Raw genomic sequence first — 24,919 nt, forward strand, 5'->3', positions numbered from 1 at the left:
AAACAGGACCTCCCTGGCTTCGACCATCTCCTGCACATGCCGCCGCCATCCACAGACCCTCCTGGCTGTCCAGCAGGATCCTTGGTTGCAAGCAACAGAAGCTAATTTGGCCCAGTGTCTGTGAAAAGGGAGCGGATAGCTCAGCCACTATCAGAGGATCCAGAAAATCCAGAACAACAGCCCAAAGACAGCCTGCAGAATCAGTCCAGCCCCACCGAGCACATGCAGAGGCTCACCAGCTGCCAGGCATTCATCCCTGGGGGGGGGGGGGGGGGGCGCCACTCTCTCCTGGGAGTCTCCAGCTCCTGGACCTGTCCATAAGATGAGCTCCCATGTCCAGGAAGGAGGCTGGGAAAGGGAGCCCCCCACTTCTACAAATTGCTCCAAAACAGATCACAGATTTGAGTTGCATCCCAGTGACTGTTAGTTTAGAACCTAATATGATTTTGCAGGTCATCTAGGTCAACGGAGTCTTCAAAAATATAAAAACAGCCGGGCGCTGGTGGCTCACGCCTATAATCCTAGCTACTCAGGAGGCTGAGATCTGAGGATCTCGATTCAAAGCCAGCCCGGGCAGGAAACTCCGTGAGACTCTTATCTCCAATAAACCACTAGAAAACCGGAAGTGGTGCTGTGGCTCAAGAGGTAGAGCACTCACCTTTAGCTGAAGAGCTGAGGGACAGCGCCCAGGCCCAGAGTTCAATCCCCACAACTGACAAAAATAAATAAATAAATAATAAATATTAAAACAACTTTGGTTAAAAGTAATGACAATATGCTGAGCGCTAGTGGCTCATGCCTGTAAGCCTAGCTACTAAGGAGGCTAAAATCTGAGGATCACGGTTCAAAGCCAGCCCAGACAGGAAAAGTCCATGAGACTCATCTCCAATTAACTACCAGAAAACCAGAAATGGCACTGTGGCCCAAGTATTAGAGCGCTGGCCTTGAGCTGAAGAGCTGAGGGACAATGCCCAGGCCCAGAGTTCAAGCCCCACGACTGACAAAAAAATAGTGACAATGAATATGCTCTACTCAAATTTGAAGGTCAAAAGGTCAATCCAATTGCATCTCACTCCAGTGCAGTTCCTCCAGGTAACCACTAGGTGGCACTGGAGCTGTAGTGTGCTATGCCAGAACTAAGGACCACATTGGTCAGGTTCCCTGCCCAAAAGGAGCAACTATACATGTTTATCACTTTAAAACCAATGCTTTCTAAAGGCAAGAACCAGATAATTGATTGCCATCAAAGCAATAATGGAAAGCAACTCCAAACAGGTGACTTGGAAAATAGTACCAGTCTGCAAGTTGAGCATTATACACTTGTCAGTTCAGCTATGACAGAAAGCCTAAAATGGCAGACTGAGGTCCAGGTGCATTACCTGGGCAGGAAATGAGACAGAGACCCTATCTCAAAAATAATCAGTGGAGGAGCTGGGAAGATGGCTCAGTGGTAGAGCGCCTGCCTTGCATACATGAGGCCCTGGGTTCGATTCCTCAGCACCACATAAAAATCAGCAGAAGGAAGGAAGGAAGGAAGGAAGGAAGGAAGGAAGGAAGGAAGGAAGGAAGGAAGGAAGGAAGGAAGGAAGGGAGCTAAGCGACAGCTCCCAGGCTCTGAGTTCAAGTCCCAGTACTGTACTGGGAGGGAGGAGGGGAGGGGCAAAGACTCCCTAAATAAGTTGAAATATAAAATATAAGATTATGCTGTTTAAGAGACTGGTTCACACATGTAATCCTAGCTACTCAGGAGGCTGAGATCTGAGGATCATGGTTCAAAGCCAGCCCAGGCAGGAAAGTATGAGACTCTCAGCTCCAAATAACAACCAGAAAACCAGAAGTGGAGCTGTGGCTCAAAGTGCTAACCTTGAGCAAAAGAGCTCGGGAACTGTGCCCAGGCCCTGAGTTCAAGCCCCAAGACCTACCAAAAAAAAAAAAAAAAAAAGAGGCTGTTACCAGCAGGCATGATGGCTCACATCTGTTAACCTAGCAACTAGGGAAGCAGAGATCAAAAGGGTCACAGTTCAAGGTCAACTCAGGCAAAAAGTTAACAAGACCCCATTGCAATCAATAAGCTAGGCACAGTGGTGATCCCAGCTACATCAGGAGGTTTGAGTATGTGGATGGCAGCCTAAGGCTGTCCCTGGGCAAAACATAAGATCCTATTTGCAAAAGGACTGGGAACTCCAGTAGTAACGCACTCCTAGCAACCTTAAGGCCTCAGCTCAATCCCTAATACAGAGAGAGACACAAAGACAAAGACAGACAGACACCAAAAGTCAAATGTTCACACTGCCCATCACACAACCAGAAACTCGGGAGACAGAAGCTGGTGGAATGAGATTTATTCGGAGCCAACGCTGAAGAAGACAGAGGCCAGGAGACTGACTGAAATCTCTACCTCAGGGGCTTCATGGCATGAAGACATTTCATAGGAGAAAGGGGGTACAGCGAGACAACACGCAGGAAGTCCATGCGCTGGGCAGGGCTCATCCAGAGGCGGCCCTTTCTTCTGTGGTGGGAAGACAGGAACAGAGTTTGACCTCTTGGGGCAGGCTAACTAAAAACCTAGCCAGGGCTTCTCGCTGGTAAAAACAATGAGGAACAGTTTTCTAATCAACAGTTACAACCAGAAGTTACACATGAAATTTAAAACAATAGGATAGACAATTTAGCAAGCAAACACAAACAAGAAGATAAACACTCTAATAACAAAGGAAGTAAAATTCAAGGCAAACAACAAAAGGAACCAAGTGTTAAACTGTATATAACAGGCACAAGTATATCTCCAACACAGTATCAAACTATACAAAGCAAAACCTCCAGACAAAAATCAAGAGAAATGACAATAATGACTTTGACACATCAATCCATTGTGTTTATAAACCAAAAAATATAACTGAATCAGATAAATTGGTTAATACCTGTTCAGCTCTGTAGTTTGCAAACTGAAGAAATCTTCATTTAAAACATCTACAAAAAAACCTTTTTTGGGACTCAGTATCAAGTCTCAAAACTCAAAATTCTATGAAACAAAAATGGCATATGCTGTATTTTCTTTCCACACAGTAAAATTTCTGCACGTAGCAATTTCTTTAAAACACCAACCACACCAAAATGTTTAAATATTCCTAATACTTAAAATCTTAAAATTAGAACCAAAAATCTAAAACAAAGTGAGAAAATAAGGTGACTACACATCAAAATGTCTGCGATGTTCGCATTTTTAACTGAGATGTAACTCACAACATATGTGCATACAAACAAAATAAGCATGATTCAAAACCTTAAGAGAAAAAAATGCAGAGAAAACAAAACAGGATATATAATTTAAGATAAAAATCACCATCAAAACACTAGTTTTCTGAAGGAAAAAGCATGCCTTACACAAGCCAAAAATAAAATCTCTCGAAAGTAAATTTCTTAGAAATAGCAAAAATCCACTTTTAAAAAGATTCTTAGTTGAAATTCTATGCCAACAAATATTTAAGCTTCAAGTAGAAAATATTCAAGTGTAAATTAAATTTAGTAAATAATCAACATAAAAGAAGTATACCAAGACAGAAATTTTTAAGTTTACTGAAATTTGAAGGTAGCACACTAATTGTCACAAAAGAAACTGACAATTATCAAGAAATTATTTCCCAACAGGGCTCTGAACTGACACTTTTAACAAGCACAATCTGCCAAGCTTTCATGGAACAACTCTCTCTCATGCTGGAGCCGTTTAACGCACAGAAAAATATACACCATCCTATTTACTCTGGAGAGCTAGCAAAAGCCCCGGGTCCTAAGTTGTACACTAGCCCAAAGACCTATCTGGAAAATTCATGTGGAAGCTGTCAATTTTGTAAATAACAGAAAGAAGTCAGACTCAAGCACAAACAGGCAGTCCTATTTTGGGAGAAAAGTTTTCCTACAAAGGATTTGAGCTAGGCAGAGTAAGCACCCAATTAGTGTGGTATCATCTTGGATGCTTTATCCCAACATGACTTCTAATGTTTTAAGAGGTTTCTACTAGAGTAGTTTCTTCTGACTCAATCAGATTTCATTTCCTTCCCAAAATTAGGAGATTTTAACAAGCTCTTCAACACTAGTTTAGCCCTACCATAGTGAGTAGTCATGAGAATACATGGTCAACATGAAGGTTGAAACAGGCATCGACATCACTCACACCTATGCTGGTGCCACTTTCAGTTTAAAGGATACGGACAGGGCAATGGCAGGCATTACACTGAAATGGCAGGAACAGTGCAGACTGCCCAGGAGAAAAGGAGAGTTCTTGGTGAGGTGTTTAGGCATTGACTTCATGTAGTAAGATGGTGATTATCAGTACAATTAGATTAAGTCCATATAACTCAGATCTACATAAAATGCAAATGAACAATAAATATTTTCATTTTTTAAATGAATCTACCTGGCTTGAGGAAGGATGGTTTAATGCAAGAAAACCTGTTAATGTAAGTAATCACCACACTACAGTAGAAAAACTATATACGATCATCTTAACAGATGCCAAAAAGTCTGACAATATTCTACAGCCCTTTCTAATTCAAACTCTTTTAAAAACTAAAAACAGCTATACTACCATTCTAGATAAAGAGTCTCTAACTCAAAACAGCAAACTTAAAACACAATACAGTCATTCTGTTCAATGAGCATATGTGAAAATGGAACCACATAACTTGGGGGTGTGGGTGGGGTTGGAGGCCATGTGGGAGAAAGATGAAAAGGGTGGCACTGAGCTAGAGGCATTATCCTTATGAACTGGTTTGTTGAATTGAAACTCCTTTGTTCAACTACTTAAAAGATAGTAAAATAATAATTTTTGTTTAAAAGAAGAAAAAGATGGGCATCAGTGGCTCACATCTGTAATCCCAGCTACTCAGAAGGCTGAGATCTGAAGATCACAGTTCAAGCCAGCCTGGGCCGGAAAGTCCATGAGACTCTTATCTCCAATAAACCACTCCGAAAATGAAGCGGTGCTGTGGCTCAAGTAGCAGAGCTGTGGCTCAAGTAGCAGAGCACTCACCTAGAGCTGAAGAGCTGAGGGACAACGCCTAGGTCCAGAGTTCAAGCCCTACGACCAACAAAAAAGACGACCAGGGTTGGAGGCATGGCTCAGGTAGCAGAGCATCAGCCAATGAGCAAAAGTGTAAGATGAATTTGAGTCCCAGTCTCAGACAAAAATTTTTTTAAAAAAAGTAAAACAGCTGGGTGCTGGTGGCTCACCCCTATAATCCTAGCTACTCAGGAGGTTGAGATCTAAGGATCATAGTTCAAAGCCAGCCTGGGCAGGAAAGTCCATGAGACTCTTCCAGTAAACCACTAGAAAACCCAAAGTGGCGCTGTGGCCCAAGTGGTAGAGCTCTCACCTTGAGCTGAAGAGCTGATGGATAACGCCCAGGCCTCGAGTTCAAGCCCAGGGACAAAAAAAAAAAAAAAAAAAAAAAAAAGTAAAACACAGCAAACATTCTCATTCAAACCAGAAACAAAACAAGAATATATCACCACCTAATGTTGTTCTAAACATATCCACTATCAAAACATGCAATAAAAATTTATTTTAACTATGCGAGTACCACTGTTCAAAGATATTAAAGTATTTCCTAGAAAACCTAGAAGAAATTAACTGAAGTCTAGGAACTGAATGATGCCAGGAATACATGGTCTAAGACTTTAGAAATATGACCCCTTCAATCTCTCTACCCATCTCCATCCACCTCAATCTTACCTTGAGTTTTCCTCTAATTGTCTGACTTATTGTGTCAAGGATCCTAAACTAACTGTCTTTCATTTCCTAACTCCAGCAAAATAAGACATTCTTCTCAAACCTATTTGACATCTCATTCTTTCACTTATTCTTGTAGTCACTCATCGTAGACCCAATTCCTTACCATGTCCTTATACTTGAGGGCCTAACAAAGCCTTGTAGTAATGCCATTCTTGACACTCCTGCCACACTACCCTCCTGCTCCTCAGAATATACGGGCTTTGTGCTACCTACTAACTGCCTGGCTGCTCTTTCCCTCCAAGTCACAAGGGTGGCTCTTTCTAAAATGGTAATCAAGTGTTAGCTCTTCAAGAGATTTCTTTGATCACTTCCTATCCATATGGTTCTATTTTCATTTCTCCACAGAAGCTGACACTCATGATTTGATACTTCTCCCTGTTTATATTGTTTCCCCAATTAACTTTTGTTCTAATAAATGCTCATCTCCACCACCAGTAAACATTTACATTTAATTGTTGTTCTTTGCAGACTGTTAACTGCACAAAATAAAATCAGAAGCACGTCTACTTTATTCAATGTTCTCTCTCTGGCACAGGACATTTATTCAATAAATACCTAGTGAATGAGTGGGTCTTTTCTTCCTCCCTTTAGTTCCTAACAGTCAGATTGGGCAAAAATCCAACTATCTGTTAGGTTCACTCATTAAACTTATAAACAAAGTAAGTGAATAAATCCTTTTTTGTCATTGGGATTTAGTTTTTTTGTTTGTTTTGTTTTTGAGATAGGGTCTTTCACTATGTAGCCCAAGCTAGCCTTGACCTTTTTTGTTCTTCCTGTCTCAGTCTCTTAAGTGCTGGGATTACAGGTGTGTACCACTATATCTGGCTGCTACTAAATCATCTTATATGAATACTTATAAAATTAGGCTTATTCTTCATATTCTGTACTTAAGTACTTAATAGGTAAGCTAAATAGAGAGCTGTGAAGAAGCTGGACGGTCTTGTTGGGACATTGTTATGACATTGTTCAAAATAATAATCATAATAATCATAATAATACCTTGTAAGAAAAGAAAATACTTTGAAAGCCAGGTGCCGGTTCCTCACACCTGTAATCCTAGCTACTCAGGAGTCTGAGATCTGAGGATCATGGTTCAAAGCCAGCCCAAGCAGGAAAGTCCTTGAGACTCATCGCCAATAAACCACCAGAAAACCAGAAATGGCACTGTGTCTCAAGTGGTAGAGCAGTCAGCTTGAGCTGAAAAGCTGAGGGACAGCACTCAGGTCCAGAGTTCAAGCCCCATGACTGACAAAAAGAAAAAAAGAAAGTATTTTGCTAATTCATGAAGTATGTAAGCAGCTGGCAGACCCTCCCTAAAGGTGAAGAGTGAGGTACCACCCTCGCCTGCCCTCGCCTGCCTCGGCAGAGTAGAGCAACACACACCACCGAAGCACAAAGGACTGCCCCTGTATGTCAGCTGACCCCCAAGAGTCACTCTGTGACACAAGAGCAGCGGCTGCGTGTAGGCAGCTTCTGACTACTTACTTCACACAAAAGGCTACATTCCCAGTTTTTACATTTTCTTTTTATTCAAGGGGTTACTCACAGGCAGCACTTCAGTCAGACTTTTTTAAGGAAAGGCCAAAACTAAAAAACACAACTATGACACTGTAAAAGAATGCTCATCTTAATAATTTACACCCTGGTCCGTCCTGTGAAGTTAAAAGTCCTTACACAGAATGTGTAAGATTGATTTAAAATCATTTAAAATAAACAACTGAAAAACTGCAGATGGTGGGTAAATCTGCCAATGAAGACAAGCATCCGTTTCAGCCTTGCAGATATGAAAACCAGTGATTATTCATTTTGTGAGGGACACAAAATGTGCTTCAGAACTTGGACTGCAATGTCTCCTTCTCCAGCAGCAGGTCTGCATACCTCTGCTGAAGCTCCTTTTCTCTTTCCTGCTGCCGCTGCACATCTTCTTTGAGACACTTGGAGAGAAGAAAAGATGAAATAATTACTTCACACATAAGTGCATGGAAAGTGCAAAATCCAATGGAACTGCACCATCCTAGAGACAGCCAAGATACTCGGAGCACCTAGGAGACATGCCCCGAAAAGAATCGAACAGAGCGAAGACTTGTAGTAAAACCACTTCTATAACCATCCTTTGCTTTGTTGGGGTTTATTTTTGGGGGGGGTTGTGTTTTTTGTTTTTTGGGGGGGCGGGCGTCAGTCATGGGGCTTGAACTCCCTCTGCTCTTCAACTCCAGGCTAGTGCTCTACCACTTGAGCCACAAGCCACTTCCGGCTTTTTCTATTTATTGGTGCTGAGGAATCAAACCCAGGGCCTCATGCATGCCAGACAATCCTCTGCTAGTGAGCCACCTTCCCAGCCCCTTTGCTTTGCTTTTGTAAGATTACATCATGTAAAAAAATCTCTGCTGCTGCCAGGCACTGGTGGCTCATGCCTGTCATCCTAATTATTCAGGAGGCTGAAATCTGAGGAGTCCAGTTCAAAGCCAGCCCAGGCAGGAAAGTCTATGAGACACTTATCTCCAATAAACCACCAGAAAACCAGAAGTGGCACTGTGGCTCAAGTGGTAGAGTGTTCGCCTTGAGCTGAAAAGCTCAGGGACAGTACCCAGGCCCAGAGTTCAAGCCCTATGACGGACCCAAAAAAAAATCTCTACAGCTAATGTAGTAACAAACCACTACTGCCCTCCCAGCACCCACAAATGCACTAAGTAAGCCGTGACTGGCCTTTAACTGGGCCCACTGAGGAGAATGATAGTCAAAACCTGGCCAAAGGAATTTGATGTTTTGAGGTTCCCAGCATCCAAACACAAAAGGACACTGCTTAGTTACCCTCTTCCAGGTGCATGAATGGGATATGGTTAAGTCCTGTGGGACAGAGCACCAGCAGTACTTATTCCATTTCCCGGAGTGTCTACATGGAACCAGAAGTGAACAAAGCGAAGGCCTCAGCCTCCATTATTTGCAAAGGCAGATCTAATTGGAAAGTCAAAGGCCCACCAGTACACATTTCAGAAAGCCTATAAGGAAGAAGAAAATGGTAAAGCTCTGATAACTAGTTCTTTGCAGCTCTCCTAGGCAATGCTTTGAAGTAACACAAAGTACTACCTCTAGTCTCCGTGGAATTGCAGAATCTTCATGTTTCTTGAGTTCTTCAAAAGTACGTAATTCCAAGTGAGCCTGCTCAATTTGGTCCCATAAGTCATTCAACTGCTTCATGAGGCCCATAGCCCGAGACTGGTAACCTCCAAGCAAAATTTTCATCTTCTTTTCCATCTTTGCAGCTCTCTTGGCTTCAGTCGTCATGTGACCCCTGTTTATCTAGGGGAGTGGAGGGAGATCACATCCACAGTAAGTGAAAAAAGCAGAGCACCGAAGACTACTAAAGACCTAAACAATGCCTCAAAACAAAACTGCATGAGAGTTCCTCTTACCTCAACTAATAGAGCACAAATTTAGCTTAAGAAGGATTTATCTTGCACCTCACTTGAAGTTTATATAGTATAATAACTTGACTCACAACTCAATCTCAAAGCAGGTCTGAGTTTTAGGGTATGGGAAGATGACTGACTGTTCTAAAAATACTGTTATCAATCATCTGCATTGATTTTGGACAGGCAACACAATTATATCTCAAAACTGAGCTTCTGTATTATACAACTTGTCCAAATTTAGTAACTGAGTAATATTCTATTCAATTAACATGTAATAAGTGAAACCAAGCATAACATTTTCAAACTACAAAACTACTATGTCAGAAGCATGGTGTAAGACCCACAAGGGAAATAAAAAATACCATTTTGGGCTGAGAATGTGGCTTAGTGGTAGAGTGCTTGTCTAGTATACATGAAACCCTGGGAGCAATTCCCAAGTACCACATAAACAGAAAAAGCTGGAAGTAATGCTGTGACTCAAGTAGTAAAGCACTAGCCTTGAGCAAAAGCAGCTCAGGGACAGTGCCCAGGCCATGAGTTCAAGCCCCAGAACTGGCACAAAAAAAAAATCATATTGAGTAATAATGACAAAAATTCTGAGGAAACAGAAGATTAACAAAAAACTTAAGAAAAATAAGGTTTTCCTATTAAATATGTATACTGAGCATATATAAGCTACCTTCCCGAAGTTATAGGAAAATAATTTAAAATGTATAACTCACAAAAGAACAGAGAAGTTTCATCAAAATTCTGGTGCTATATAAACTGGTATAGCAGGCAGAAAAAGGCCCCACTTAGAGGGAGAAATGATAAGAAGGTAGCAGAATCCATCAACACACAGTGTATACTTTAGGAATGTATTCTACATGCTCACATTACATAACCACATCAAATTTCAAAGTGATCTGCAAAAGCCAGATCTTGACACATTACACACAAATGTGATGTTAAGCCTTCCTCTTCCTTTCTGCCTCAATGTGTTAATGCAACTACTATTCTTCTCTCAGACATTAAGTGGGCTGGGGGTACATAAGCAGAAATGGTGCTACATGGAAAATACTGCCAAATGCCAAAAACTGACATAAAAACTGTAGTAAAGATACTGTGAATATGTTTAGAAACTAAGATGTCAAAATACACAAATTTTTCCTCAACAATTATGATATATAAGATCTGATTTCAAAAAAAATTGTAGGCTCACTCTCAATGCTTTATGGTTAGAATATACAAGATTAAAAAAAAAAAAAAAAAGAGTGTCCATCAAAGTAAAGTAGAGCTGGGCACCAGTGGCTCAGGCCTGTAATCCTAGCTACTCAGGAGGCTGAGATCTGAGGATCAGGATTCTAAGCTAGGCCAGGCAGGGAAGGACACGAGACTCTTATCTCCAATAAACCACTCAGAAAACCAGAAGTGGCGCTGTGGCTCAAGTGGTAGAGCGTTCACTTTGAGCTGAAAAGCTGAACAACAGCCGGGCGCTGGTGGCTCACGCCTGTAATCCTAGCTACTCAGGAGGCTGAGATCTGAGGGTCGCGGTTCAAAGCCAGCCCGGGCAAGAAAGACCGTGAGACTCCTATCTCCAATAAATCACCAGAAAAAACCGGAAGTGGCACTGTAGCTCAAGTGGTAGAGCACTCGCCTTGAGCTGAAGAGCTGAGGGACAGCGCCCAGGCCCAGAGTTCAAGACCCACAACCAACAAAAAAAAAAAAAAAAAAAGCTGAGCGACAGTGCCTAGGCCCAGAGTTCAAGCCAGAGTTCAAGAAAAAAAAAAAAGTATTCACTCCTCCAGCATTTTATGAAAGTTAAGCTTTCAGTATTCTATACCTAACCTGAAGAGTAAAATACAGGTGAATTGGCAATGGAGCCATTTTCCTCTAAAGAATAACAAATAGAGAGCTGGGAAGGTGGCTCAGTGGTAGAGCGCTTGCCTTGCATGCATAAAGCCCTGAGTTCGATTCCCCAGCACCACATAAGCAAAAAGAAAAAAAGCCAGAAGAGGCGCTGTGGCTCAAGTGGTACAGCACTAGCCTTAAACTGAAGAGCTGAGGGGACAGTGCCCAGGCCCAGAGTTCAGGCCCCACAGCGCCACATCCAGTTTTCTAGTGGGTAATTAGAGATGAGAGTCTCATGGACTTTCCTGCCCTGGATGGCTTTGAACTGCAATCCTCAGATCTCAGCCTCCTGGGTAGTTGGGTTTACAAGTGTAAGCCACTAGCGCCAGTCTCCAATAATCTTAAATAAAGTGAAGTTCACTACCACTATTGAAAATTTAAAGCAGACCAACACCTGACACAATTACAGCTGACTTCATCCCATGTGAAAGGTAATAGTCAACCCAAAGCAGATGGATGAGAATATGTCAGCACAGCACTGTGCACAGATGACACAGACCAACCACATGCTTGGAGAATGTAAACGCTAAGGCTCCACAGTTCTCTCTACAGCATCATGCATCAGGAATAATAGTGGAAGGAGTGGTGACACCAGAGGGGCCACAATTTGATGTTGCTCAAGTTGCGTGAGGACAAAGTGCACTGGTCTACTTACTTGAGGACAGATTCGAAAATTCCTATAATAAAAGACATTTTAAAAATTCAAATTCAGCAAGACCAAAAGAAGATACTCCTAAGAGTGGAACACAAAGACACAATGCCTATGTGCATCTGACCATTCAAAATAATGTTTATCAAAATGAACTCCAGTAATGGAAACAAGGTTTTTTTTTCATTTTTGTTTTCTTTTCTTTTTGTTCTGATTACTCATTTACATATGTCTTTGGGAAGTGCAGGGGGAAGCACAGAACTGACGGGACAGAGGGTGACCAATGCAGCAGTGGTACTCACTGACACTGTGTTGAAAACCAGGAGAGAGCAAGGGAAAGGGTGACCCTGTCCAAAAAGAAATGCACTCACTACCTGACTCATGGAACTCTCATCACTTTTATGATAGCAATATAGTTTTTTAATTCAAATTCATGCCTACTCTCAAGGCAATTGACTTTGTTAACATACAACCAACCATTCACCAATCATGAAACATCAATGTAATGAACTATAATGGAGGCATTAACATTTACAAAAGCATGTCAACACATCAAAACATGAAATGGTAAGCTGAAATCCATAATGACGGAAAACCCATTTACAATAAGCAAAATCTGAGTTTTAGGCCTTGCTCAGTATAACAATCTCTCTTGCAAAATCAACCCATGTCTCCAGCTTCAGCAATTCATCAAAGCATACAGAATATGAGAACTACAACACCCATTGTGCAGGTAAAGTTGCTTTTTTTTTTTTTTTTTTTTTTTTGGTCGGCCGTGGGGCTTGAACTCTGGGCTTGGGTGCTGTCCCTGTGCTCTTCAGCTCAAGGCAAGCACTCTGCCACTTGAGCCACAGCACCACTTCCGGTTTTCTAGTGGTTTATTGGCGATAAGAGTCTCATAGACTTTCCTGCCCGGGATAGCTTTGAACTGAGATCCTCAGATCTCAGCCTCCTGAGTAGCTAGGATTACAGGCGTGAGCCACCAGCGCCCGGCTTTTTTTTTTTTTTTCTTTCTGTGACAGTCCTGGGGCTGAAACTCAGAGCCTAGAGGCTGCTCCTGAAATCTAGCTCATTGGAGCCACAGCAAGATTTCCGTATTTGGGGTGTTTAATTGGAGATAAGAGTCTCACAGATTTTCCTGCCTGGGCTAGCTTTGAACCTCCATCCTCAATCTCAGCCTCTTGAGTAGCTAGGCCTGAGCCACCAGCTAAAGCTGCTTCTTGAGGCTGCATAATTATCAACCACGGAATCCACCACTGAAGGAACTGAGGCACAGAGGTGTGCAGACGTACAAGAGGACCTCCCCTTTCCTTACACTGCGATTTCCTAGTATCTTATTTCATCCTCCATTATCTCAGACTAGCTTTCCATTCAGCAAAAACTATTACCCTCCCAAAGTTCACAGATAGACACAAGAGTGAGACCCATACCACTCACCTTGCACTGACGCTCCAAAGTGGACGTTTCCTACTTTACAGCCCACTACCAACAATGAACCTTCCTTGCTCCAGCCTGAGATGAAAGCATGCTTAAAGCCACCACATGGCTCCCTGAAAAGCCAATCACTCTAGACCCTGACAACAAGACCCTGGTATCTGCTGCTGCCCTTCATTCCTCCTTCCTGACTGGCAGGAACCTGTGCACACCCACTTGAAGAATTTTGACACTTGAGAAAATTTTTTAATGTCCCTTAGCTTCTATTTTTGAATTCCCAATTATTTTACTCTTAACAAACTATTGGCCTACGGGAAAACAAACATCTATGAAAATTTTTACAGGGAACAACTTTTTAAGAAGTTGAAGCTGGGCACGGGTGGCTCACACCTGTAATCCTAGCTAGCAGGAGGCTGAGATCTGAGGATTGTGGTTCAAAGCCAGCTCAAAGCCAGCCCCAGGCAGGAAGGGCAGGAAAGTCCGTGAGAGTCTTATCTCCAATAAACCACTCAGAAAACCAGAAGTGGTGCAGTGGCTCAAGTGGGAGAGCGCTAGCCTTGAACTGAGCGTAGGGACAGCACCCAAAGTGGCTCTGTGGCTCAAGTGGTAGAGCGCTCACCTTGAGCTGAAGAACGGAGGGACAATGCCCGGGCCCAGAGTTCAAGCCCATAACCAACCAAAAAAAAAAAAAAAAAAGTAGAGCAAAATACAACACAGTGTTTATTTAAATATGATCTTTGCTACAAACTTTGAGGAAAAAAAAGATCATATTTGTTCCTTTAAAAAATCATATTCACCTAGCTACTCAGGAGGCTGAGATCTGAGGATCGCGGTTCAAAGCCAGCCCGGGCAGGAAAGACCGTGAGACTCCTGTCTCCAATAAACCACCAGAAAACCGGAAGTGGCGCTGTAGCTCAAGTGGTAGAGCGCTCGCCTTGAGCTGAAGAGCTGAGGGACAGCGCCCAGGCCCAGAGTTCAAGCCCCACGACCGACAAAAAAAAAAAAAAATCATATTCAGGGGGCTGGGAAGTGGCTCCGTGGTAGAGTGCTTGTCTTGCATGCATGAGGCCCTGGGTTCGATTCCTCAGCACCACATAAGCAAAAAGAAAAAAGCTGGACGTGGCACTGTGGCTCAAGTGGTAGAGCACTAGCCTTGAGCTGAAGAGCTGAGGGACAGTGCCCAAGCCCAGAGTTCAGGCCCCACGAACGGACCCAAAAAAAAAATCATTCAGCCAGGCACCAGTGGCTCACTCCTGTAATCCTAGCTACTTAAGAGGCTGAGATCTGAGGGCAGTGGTTGGACAGGAAAGTCCATGAGACAATTACCTCCAATAAGCCACTCAGAAAACCAGAAGTGGTACAGTGGCTCCTCAAGTGGTAGAGCACTAGCCTTGAGCTGAAGAGCTGAGCAACAGTGTTCAGGCCCAGAGTTCAAGATCTATAACCAAAAAAAAAAATCATATTCACCACTGGGCAATGGTGACACACACCTATAATCCTAGCTACTCAGGAGGCCAAGATCTGAGAATTGCAGTTCAAAGACAGTCCAAGCAGAAAAGTCACTCTTATCTCCTGTAAACCACCAAGAAAACCAGAAGTGGCGCTGTGGCTTAAAGTGGTAGAGTGCTAGTCTTGAACTAAAGAGCTCAAGCACCCAGGCCCCCCAGGATTGACCCAAAAAAATCATATTCAAAGCATTGTACTATTAAATGAAGTATGCAGTTTTAATCTCTTTCCTCCCTTCTCCTACACACTGATAAAAGACACAAAATGCTGGGGGGCATTCATGTTGGATAGAAGACTACTGTATTTTTTTCTATTTTAACTTTCCTACAATGCACAGGTATTATTTTTAGAAAAATGTCCACATTTTTTTAATGCATAGAAGAGAAACTGTCTAAAAAATACTGGCAAGAGACCAATGGAAAACTGATGGTCCCCAGGAGATGAATCAGCGGAACCATAAGTGTTTCCTCGGGTCATTACAAAAGGGAGCTGTATGGGACTTATAAAAGTGTAATTGTTACTTTCAAGCTCACTGAGTTTGCTAAGGTTACTAAGTCTAAGTAATTCCAAAATAAACACATTATCCTTGGGTTTCCAATACTGTCTTCAGTTCAAGTCTGTTACAGTGAGGTTCAGAAACATTTAGAGCATCCCTCATTGAGACTCTTGCTTAGGGGCTCAGAACAGAACCCTATTCCACTGTAAAAAGAGGTTTAACAATACCCAGAATAAATACACAGCGGATGGCAGCTCCACTTCCTAGTCATCATTCAGCAACATGATCCTATAATAGAAAGATGTGGTTCAATCACCACATTTGCAAACAAGAGTCACAAGTAACTCCTTTCATCTCCAGACTCCTCACTGGCACGGAGTTTCTTCACTGAACCTTTTCTCTACTGATGAGAGCAGGTTCCAGTAGGAGATTACAGTCAGCATCCATCAGAGTGAGCAGCCAGCAGACTGTATTCTTGAAAGTAAGCCAACTGGTGGAGTAAAGTCCCTAACAACCTCTCCAGGGGCAGTAATCTACTAGCAAAGCAACATCGTGGCATGTGTGAGGCCGTGAAATCTAAACGGCCTGAAACAAATCCAACTTATGCTGAGGAGTCACAAGCAACATGACTAGACCAAGGAAATCTCTGGTCCAGTTCGGAGCTCTTGCTAGAGAAAACTAAAAAATCCACCAGGACCTTGAAGGAAGAGTCATGGCAGAGGAAATCAGACTTGGAAACCAGAGTCGCACAGGCCGGGAGCCTTCTCCCTGACTCTAAAGCCATGAAAGCATCATCCTGCTGACATACCTTCTGCACAGTCCTCAACCAGCACTGCACACTAACTCAATCCTTACCCTTCATTTTCACTCCAAGGAAAGGTTTTCCTGTGTAAACATATCTGCCTTCAAAATGGAAATCATGAGAAAATGGGATCCATTGTGCTGCCAATTCTGCTGAAATATAACCCTCCAGAAAGTCAGGGTCCTCAGAAGAGTTACAAACACACTGAGAAGAATGTTCAATGTGTTATCTGTGCTCTTTATTTCCAAGAAGTCAGTGTTACCTAATATTTCTGGGCTCCAATAACTGTGCCAGTGAAACACAGGGAGAAGTATTACTTCTGGACAAGTTTCCCCGTTTTTATAGCTAACATGACAAAATCCACTTTTCAGCCAAACTTCCTCAACACAGAAGTTTAGATACTATTTCAAATACTATTAAATTTAACAGCAAGCCTAAATTCAGATTTTTCATTTCACTTTTGCACCTAGTAGAAATTATTTTACTCAAAATAATTATGTCTTCAGATGATTTCCTATTTCCACTTGAAGTAGAAACAAATTACAGTACTTCAAATTCTATTTGCACTTCCCAATAGAAAGATGATTCATTTATGTGACATCCACAAAAATGAGTTCCTCCACATCAGGCTTTTCCCAGGTAAGTGACACCCACAAATAGACAGCTTATCTGCAGCGTTCCCTGCTACATCCCCAGGGGCGTGAGGGGTGCCTGGTATACAGTAGCTGCTTGGTAAAGTTCACTAAACACATGACTAAGTAAGTCAAGGAAAAGCTTTTATTTCTTGCCATTTGATGAAATTTTTCCTGCAATGATTACAACCATCCTTCCTCCTCTGTTGTTCTTGTTGTTGTTCTTGTTGTTTGTCCATCATGGGGCTTGAACTCTGGGCCTGGGCACTGTCCCTCAGCTCTTCAGCTCAAGGCGAGAGCTCTACCACTTGAGCCACAGCACCACTTGCAGTTTTCTGGTCGTTTAATGGAGGTAAGAGTCTCACAGACTTTCCTGCCTGGGCTGGCTTTGAACCATGGTCTTTAGATCTCAGCCTCCTCAGTAGCTAGGATTACAGGCGTGAGCCCTGGGCACCTATCCAGCTCACCATGTTAAAATGCCCCAGCATGCTGTGTTGTACACTCAACACCTTTCCTTCTCTGATATTAGCTATCACTTCTGCCTCCTCTGCTGCTCCTTGACACACCAGTGTATGGCAAGCTTTTAGAGCTAATACTGCCTCTGAGGCAGAATAAAACATAGGGACTTGGGCACAATTCAAAGTCTTTTCCACTTCTGACCTGCAGCCACATTGTCTGTGCATTTAACAGACTCTGAGCACACAAGCACCCCGCCACATTTCCCAGAATCTCTGAGGAGGTTCTCCACATTTTAAGTGCGTATCCTAGGATTTTCAGGAATGGGCTTGGTTTCAAATATTAATCATGAACAACGGCTGAAAAGACCAGCTCCAATGTAAACCTCAAGGCGTATTTTTTTAATCCATTTAGGAGACACCAGTGGCAGCAAAGCTGGATTTCATCTGGCCTGATGAGCTGTGATAGGGCCACAATTTAGATTCACTGTTCCAAAGTTCATGGCAGCAAAAAAATCAAACACACTGGCAACCATGGGGTGCTGAGCTTGCCCAGAAAGGCCTATCTCCCCAAACCTGAGAGTGGAACGGATAATTTGAGTACAGCATTTAGTTTATACAATACAACTGGAGTTCCTTCCCCACAACAAACTTTGAATAATGTTTATAATTTAGTAATCAACTGAAATGATGAAAGAATTACCACAATTGAAATAAAATATTTATGTATTTCAAACCAGTAAAACTATGTCTTCAAAAGCTATGAGAAACCTAGTTCTGAATTAGGGATGGAGACAAAATGGGGGATTTGTTTATTTGGGTCTTTGGGTTGCTTTTCTTCTTAAAGATTTAATAAACTTTCATTTGAAATAAGCATAGTTTACTAAGTTAAAGGATCTGATTAAGTATTCCTTAAAAGTAACTAGCTGGGTAAACAATAAAGCACAAGTTATCCAAGAGTCAGGGAGAGAAAAATTACTTCAGACTGTTTTATGAACATTCTTCCAAATGCACCAATCCTTCAACAAAAATAGTTCAACGGGAGATTTCAGTTCCTGGTACTGAACTGAACAAAGAGAACCACATGTTTTTAATGGCTGCTCATAAACGACCCAAATAAATCTCTAAAAGAACAGCAGTGGTTCTTTCTGTACTTTTCCCTTCAAATTCACAAGACCGATTCCACACAGAAATAAAAATTACTGTACTTTATGGCACCACTCACTCTGTGACACATTTATTTGCTGTCATGAAAGTTAGTGCCTCAACAAAGTAAATGAGATTTAGGGGGAAAACTTGTTTTGTTTTGTTTTGTTTTGTTTAATTTTAAACAGCACAAAATGTCCTTGCCATTTGTGGCAGAAAGAGTTTACCCACCTCAAATGAGAAGATTTTCAAACTAAGTGACAGACCTAAGTATTTATATACAACTGTTACAAGGAAGCTTTCCAAATAGCTTTCCAATCATTTCTGATGCTGACCTTAGATCAGGATTACATTGCTAACTACCATTTATAAGAAATGAAGCCTACAGAACACAAAGTATCACTTACAATTTAACCACTGATGGGCTCTTTGCCCCTGACTTTAGCTGTGGATTAAAACACAGAGCAACAGCACACCCTGCTGGAAGCTGGCAGGACAGCTAGCACTGTCAGCAGCTGAACACTAGCTCCCCACAAAGTGTGAATCACTTCAGAAACACTTCCCACTAAACAGGAAGCAGTTCCGAGGCACTAACCACCAGGTGTCTGTAGGTGTGATCTTAAAGGTTAACTTAAGGTTTTCAAGTAAACAACTTCCAAATGAAAAGATACTGCCTTTTCTTGCTCATTTCTCTAGCTCCACAAAGCCCAACTACCCCCAAGTAATTCTAATAGATGGATTTGGCCCAAAATAATGGTATTTGCAAATTGCTATCTGTAAAGAAAAACTGGTGATCACATAAAAGAGGAAACTGAAGCTATTTTCTGCACACAATTGCCTGATTCTACATACAAGCCCATCTTGGCTCAAAAACACCCCTAAAGACCACCATTAAGAATCCGCAAGGCAGCTTGGTGGTCTGTGAACCACAATTTACATGTCATTGGCAAAATGCCTGAACAGATTCTGGAATTCGAAACATGCCAACTGTATTAAGAAACCACAACCATGAAACAGCTAGTGTGTCTCGCAATCACAGAAACCAGTGCAGCCATTAGCTAGCTAAGTAATCCAGCTCCATGCTGTCTAATTCAAATGTATAGGAATAAGGAATAGAAATATAGGAATAGATGCTGGGTGCCAGTGGCTCACGCCTACAATTCTGGCTACTCAGGAGGCTGAGATCTAGGATTACAGTTCAAAGCCAGCCCACACAGGAAGTCCATGATACTTTTTTTTTTGGCCAGTCCTGGGGCTTGAACTCAGAGCCTGAGCACTGTCCCAGAGCTTCTTTTGCTCAAGGCTAGCACTCTACCATTGGAGCCACAGCACCACTTCCGGCTTTTTCTGTGTATGTGGTACAGAGGAATCAAACCCAAGCCTTCATGCATGCTAGGCAAGCACTCTACCACTAAGCCACATTCCTAGCCCCCATGAGCCTCTTATCTCCAATAAACTACTCAGAAAAAGCCATTAAGTGACAATCTGGCTCAAGTGACAACACAGTGCTAGCCTTGAGCACAAAGAGGCTCAGGGACAGCACCCAAGCCCTGAGTTCAAGCCCCAGAGGAAAAAAATGTATAGGAATAGAAAAGCATCAAAGTTCTGAGCTGTCTTGGCTAAAGAAACAAAACTCCTTTGTACCACTCAATGACATTATTCTGATGACATCCTACGAACAACCTTCTCACTTCTCATAAAAAAGACTGGGTCATCAACCTGCAGTGCATTCTTTAGAAAAATTAGCAATTCTGGAAAACCAATGAACAAGGCCAAGGAAGATCAAACACATCAGCATAATTTTCTTCAAGAAGTGCAAAGGTAATAAGCAACTGAAGCTGTCACTAGTGGTACTTACTATTTGGCTCATTATTTCAACCAAGATATATTTGGATTGGAACTTTCAAAGGATACTGACCTCAAGCCTCTTTTCAAGTGATTCAATTCTATCCTTTTTGCTGGCTAGATTGGCCCGTGTGTAGCGGCTTTGCCCAGGAAGATACAAAACTTGACTGTAGCACTCTTCCCACACCTGGTTGTAAGCTTCACTGGAGAGCTCACCATGGCTCATTCCTTGTTTTACCACTTCCATCTCTTGTACCAGAATGTCCTGGGCCTGTTTACAATAAGAAATTCAGTAAGTTAAATTCCATAAATACTAGTCAACACTGGAGAACTTAAAACTAGTCCAAGCTGATGCGGTGGCTAACAATTGTAATTCTAGCTGTTCTGTAGATAAGAGATTAGGAGGATAGTGGTTCAAGGGCAGCTTATACAACAAGTTCACAAAATCCCCATCTTGATCAATGACGAGTTGGATGTGGTGGTATGCACCTGTCATTCCAGCTATGTAGAAAGTGTAAATAGGAGGCTAAGGGACCAAGCCCACCCAAGCAAAAAGCAAGATCCAACTGGAAAAATATCAAAGCAGAAAAGACTCGGGGGGTGGGGGGTTCTCTGACTCAAGTAATAAGAGCATTTGCCTGGAAAGTGTAAGACCCTTAGTTCAAATCTCAATACAACAACAAAAAGAAAAAAAAAAACAAAAAACTAGTCTCTTTTTCCCTTAAGCCAAAGGCTAGGAATATTTTTTTTTTCCAGTCAGTTGTGAAGCTTGAACTCTGGGCATGGGCACTGTCCCTGGCTTCAGCTCAAGGCAAGCGGTCTACCACTTGAGCCACAGTGCCTCTTCCAGTTTTCTGGTGGTTAATTGGAGATAACAGTCTCTCAGACTTTCCTGCCCAGACTGGCTTTGAACCGCGATCCTCAGATCTCAGCCTCCTGAGCAGCTAGGATTACAGGTGTGAGCCACCAATGGTGCCTAGCAAGGCTAGGAATTTTGATCAGCTGTTTTTGTTGGTTTTTTTTTTTTTTTTTTTTGGGGGGTCCAGTCGTGGGGCCTTGAACTCTGGGCCTGGGCGCCATCCCTCAGCTCTTCAGCTCAAGGCTAGCGCTCTACCACTTGAGCCACAGCGCCATTTCCGGCTTTTTTCTTTTTGCTTATGTGGTGCTGAGGAATCGAACCCAGGGCCTCAGGCATGCAAGGCAAGAGCTCTACCACTGAGCCACCTTCCCAGCCCTTGTTGGTTTTTGTTTTTTTTTTAAGAATTAATATTAAGCCTAATCAATCAAGAAACCCCTAGTAAAAGCAAACTGATTTTAATAAGTCAAGCACCATGATCCTAATAGTATAAACATCATTTGCTTTTTTTTTTTTTAGCAATACTAGAGTTTTAACTCAGAGACTTGCACTTGCTAGACATACGTTCTACCACTTGAACCATATTCCCCAGCCCTTTTGCTTTTGGTATCCGGGAGGGCAAGTTCTTGCATTTGTGCCCAGTCTAGCCTGGCTCTAGATGCTCCAATGACAACTCCCGTGTAGCTAGGAAGAATGTGCACACAACCAAAGCAAGCTTGTATCTGTTCACAACACACAGCATCTCAAAGTGCTTCATCCTATGACAGAAACACTCTGCTCACTCGTACCTTTTTCAGCTCTTCTTTGGAGAACTTCTCATAAGGGCTATGCTCCAAATAGGTAATGTGTTCTGCATTGTTTGTACCAAATCCTACAGTTTTTCCTTTCTTATTTCCAGAGGGTTCGTAGGGATGGTGCAGAAGATCATAATGAAGCATTGTAATCATTTCCTTTTTGATTAGTTCTTCACTTTTTTGCAAATCTGTCAGAGGTGGCTCTACATTTAAGGGTCTTAAAATAGTTTCATTTACCTAAAATTTTAAAACAAGTACAATTACCAAATATACCACTGCAATATACTAAGGATACCATGCTTACAGTACACATTAAACAGCAATTATTTTCAAAAATGACGTTTTTCTCCTCTTAAATACTTAATGATCTCTGAAAGACATGTAAAAATTGGGTATGCTAACTACTTTACTATATTGTAGGAAGCAAATGAAATTTTATGAATGACATAAAAGCACCAATCAATTAAAACTTCCTAAACCAAAGATCCTCACTTACTTCAGAAGGTCTTGGCAGATCTTTCTGTACAGCCTTATGCATTCGCTTCATTTCTTTCACCCGCTCAGCTTCTCGTATGGCCTGAAAAAAGATTTTATGTCCATTACTGCATCTATCCAGTATTTTACACTTCTCATCAAGTATACTCAAAAACTAAAGCTGGAGCTTTGTAGAAAGATAAATGTTTGTAGAAAGATAATGTTAAAGCCACAGAAATACTCAGTAGATCCATTCTCATTTTACAATAGAAACTAAGATCTTCCAGTGTCCACCAGAGAATCCTCTGTAATTACCTCACTCCATCATAACTCAGGAGACTTCCACACACCCTTTCCCTTCAGCCAAAGCTAGTGACGTCATTTAAAAGCCAACCCATGTGTTCTTATACTCAAGTCGTGAATAATATCTTAATCAATAAAGCTTCATGTCATTTATGAGAAATTAAGTGTAACTCAAAGTAGCTGGGAACAAAACACAAGGTTGTCTGCTCTTCACATTCATATGGCTCCCCTCTAAAATAGGACTTCCACTGAATTCTTGATTTGTTCTCACAGAGACTGCAGCAGAACTAACTGAAACAAGCTACAGAGTCTCCATGCTATTTGAGGACTCACCAATTACCAGCCACAAAACTGAGGAAAACTCACTCATGTGAGCCTATTTCCTCATTTAAAAAGGGAGCTAATAGCCGGGCGCTGGTGGCTCACGCCTGTAATCCTAGCTACTCAGGAGGCTGAGATCTGAGGATCGAGGTTCAAAGCCAGCCCGGGCAGGAGAGACCGTGAGACTCCTATCTCCAATAAACCACCAGAAAACCGGAAGTGGCGCTGTAGCTCAAGTGGTAGAGTGCTCGCCTTGAGCTGAAGAGCTGAGGGACAGCGCCCAGGCCCAGAGTTCAAGCCCCACGACCGACAAAAAAAAAAAAAGGGAGCTAATGAGCCAGGCACCAGTGGCTCACGCCTGTAATCCTCAGGAGGCTAAGATCTGAAGATCATGGTTCAAAACCAGCCCAGGCAAGAAAGTCCATGAGACTCTTATCTCTAATTAACAACCAGAAAACCGGAAGAGGCACTGTGGCTCAAGTGGCAGAACACTCACCTTGAGCAGAAGAGCTCAGGGACAGCGTCCAGGCACAGAGTTCAAGCCACATGACCAACAACAACAACAACAACAAAAAAAGCTGGGGCGGGGGGGGGGGGGGGGGGAGCTAATGCCTTTCAATTATATGTAATTATACATACTTATGACATTCTCCAAATCCAGGTTTTAGTAGTTTACACTGACTAGAAACTATTTTCTTCAACTAACCCAAGATCTTCTTGTTTGAACACATCTTTTCTAGAGTTGAAGCAATGTCTAGAAGACTAGCTGTGTGTTTTAAAGAAGCATAATGAACTGCAGTTGATATTTCCATATACCTATTCATTTTAAGAAGCTCATCAAATTGTGAGGATACAATCAGTTACATCAGTATGCATTACTCATGATATATTTTGTTGAATATTGGGAAACGTTCAGAGCGAAGATGTGGAGACAGGAAGCAGCCCCTCTTCCCTGTGGTGCTGCCCAGCACACTGGGCAAGCCCTCACTCCTTTCTGCACCATCACTCACCTGCTTCCGTGCATCCACATCTGCGGCATCTTCGATGTATGTTTCATCTACCTCCCGCTCCTCCAGCTCCTTCTCGGCATTTTCTGGTAAAACGATTTCAAAATCATTCTTAGGGGCAGGAAGGCCCATCAGTCCTAAACGGAGATGTTCACGAGATTCTCTTTCCTGTGGAAAAGGATTGTTGTTCTTCAATTCGTGTTTATCAAGAATTCAACCATATTCTCTGAATTTCCCAAAAACCCAGCTGACCTAACATCAATTTAGAAAAATGATCCTGACTTCAGAATTGGTCTTTTCTTCTTTCTTTTACTGAAGACAGGTTCTTGTCATGTACTCTAGGCCTGCCTAGAACTCACAAGGCTCTTGGCACTACCTCCTGAGTACTAGGAGTGTATGCCACTATGCCTGAGTTCATTCTTTTTTTGCCAGTCCTGGGGCTTGAACTCAGGGCCTGGGTACTGTCCCCGAACTTCTTTTGCTCAAGGCTAGCACTCCACCACTTGAACCACAGTGCCACTTCCAGCTTTTTCTGTTTATGTTATACTGAGGAATGGAACCCAGGGCTTCATGCATGCTAGGCAAGCACTCTACCACTAAGCCACATTCCCAGCCGAATGATTTAATTCGTATACAAGCATTCAGAAATGGCATTCATTGGTACCAATTAAGCATTAAAAGAACTTCAGGCTAGCCTGAGCTACAGGCTCGGAATTAGGACCTCAAGACTCAAAAAAATAAATTAACCAATCTATATGTGAAGATGTATAAGGTACATTATATGTGTATATAAATAATAGGTTTATAGTATTAGTATTATTAGAATTCACTAAAAAAAAATCACTGACATTACATAAGGTCCAACAGTAAAAAATAAAAGCATTATCTTTAAGAGTCAGCAAAACTGAATCTTTATTTATTTGGGTTTGTTTTTTGCTGGTCCTGGGGCTTGAGCTCAGGACGTGGGTGCTGTCCCTGGGCCTCTTCATGCTCAAAGCTAGCACTCTACCACTTGAGCAACAGTGCCACTTCCAACTTTTTTGAGTAGTTTATTGGAGATAAGAGTCTCACAGGAGCCAGGCACTGGTGGCTCACACCTGTAATC

The 24,919-nt window shown here is 42.2% G+C and overlaps 1 protein-coding gene across 1 annotated transcript in view; it reads right to left on the reverse strand.

Moving 5' to 3' along the window:
• Window positions 1–2,327: 2,327 nt before the first annotated feature.
• The window catches only part of Cdc5l (cell division cycle 5 like), a 44,589-nt gene continuing 21,997 nt past the window's right edge, over window positions 2,328–24,919 (reverse strand). The window contains exons 11-16 of the mRNA XM_070023623.1: window positions 23,818–23,982; window positions 22,206–22,286; window positions 21,704–21,946; window positions 20,133–20,330; window positions 8,879–9,091; window positions 2,328–7,725 (exon numbers count right to left, since the gene is read on the reverse strand). Coding sequence (XP_069879724.1) covers window positions 7,621–7,725; window positions 8,879–9,091; window positions 20,133–20,330; window positions 21,704–21,946; window positions 22,206–22,286; window positions 23,818–23,982 — 1,005 coding nt within the window. The 3' untranslated portion in view covers window positions 2,328–7,620. The remainder of the gene's footprint in view (window positions 7,726–8,878; window positions 9,092–20,132; window positions 20,331–21,703; window positions 21,947–22,205; window positions 22,287–23,817; window positions 23,983–24,919) is intronic.

Source organism: Dipodomys merriami, unplaced genomic scaffold (assembly GCF_024711535.1).
Source record: "Dipodomys merriami isolate MVZ:Mamm:240054 unplaced genomic scaffold, mDipMer1.0.p SCAF_16, whole genome shotgun sequence".
In the NCBI taxonomy this organism is placed as follows: Eukaryota; Metazoa; Chordata; class Mammalia; order Rodentia; family Heteromyidae; genus Dipodomys; species Dipodomys merriami.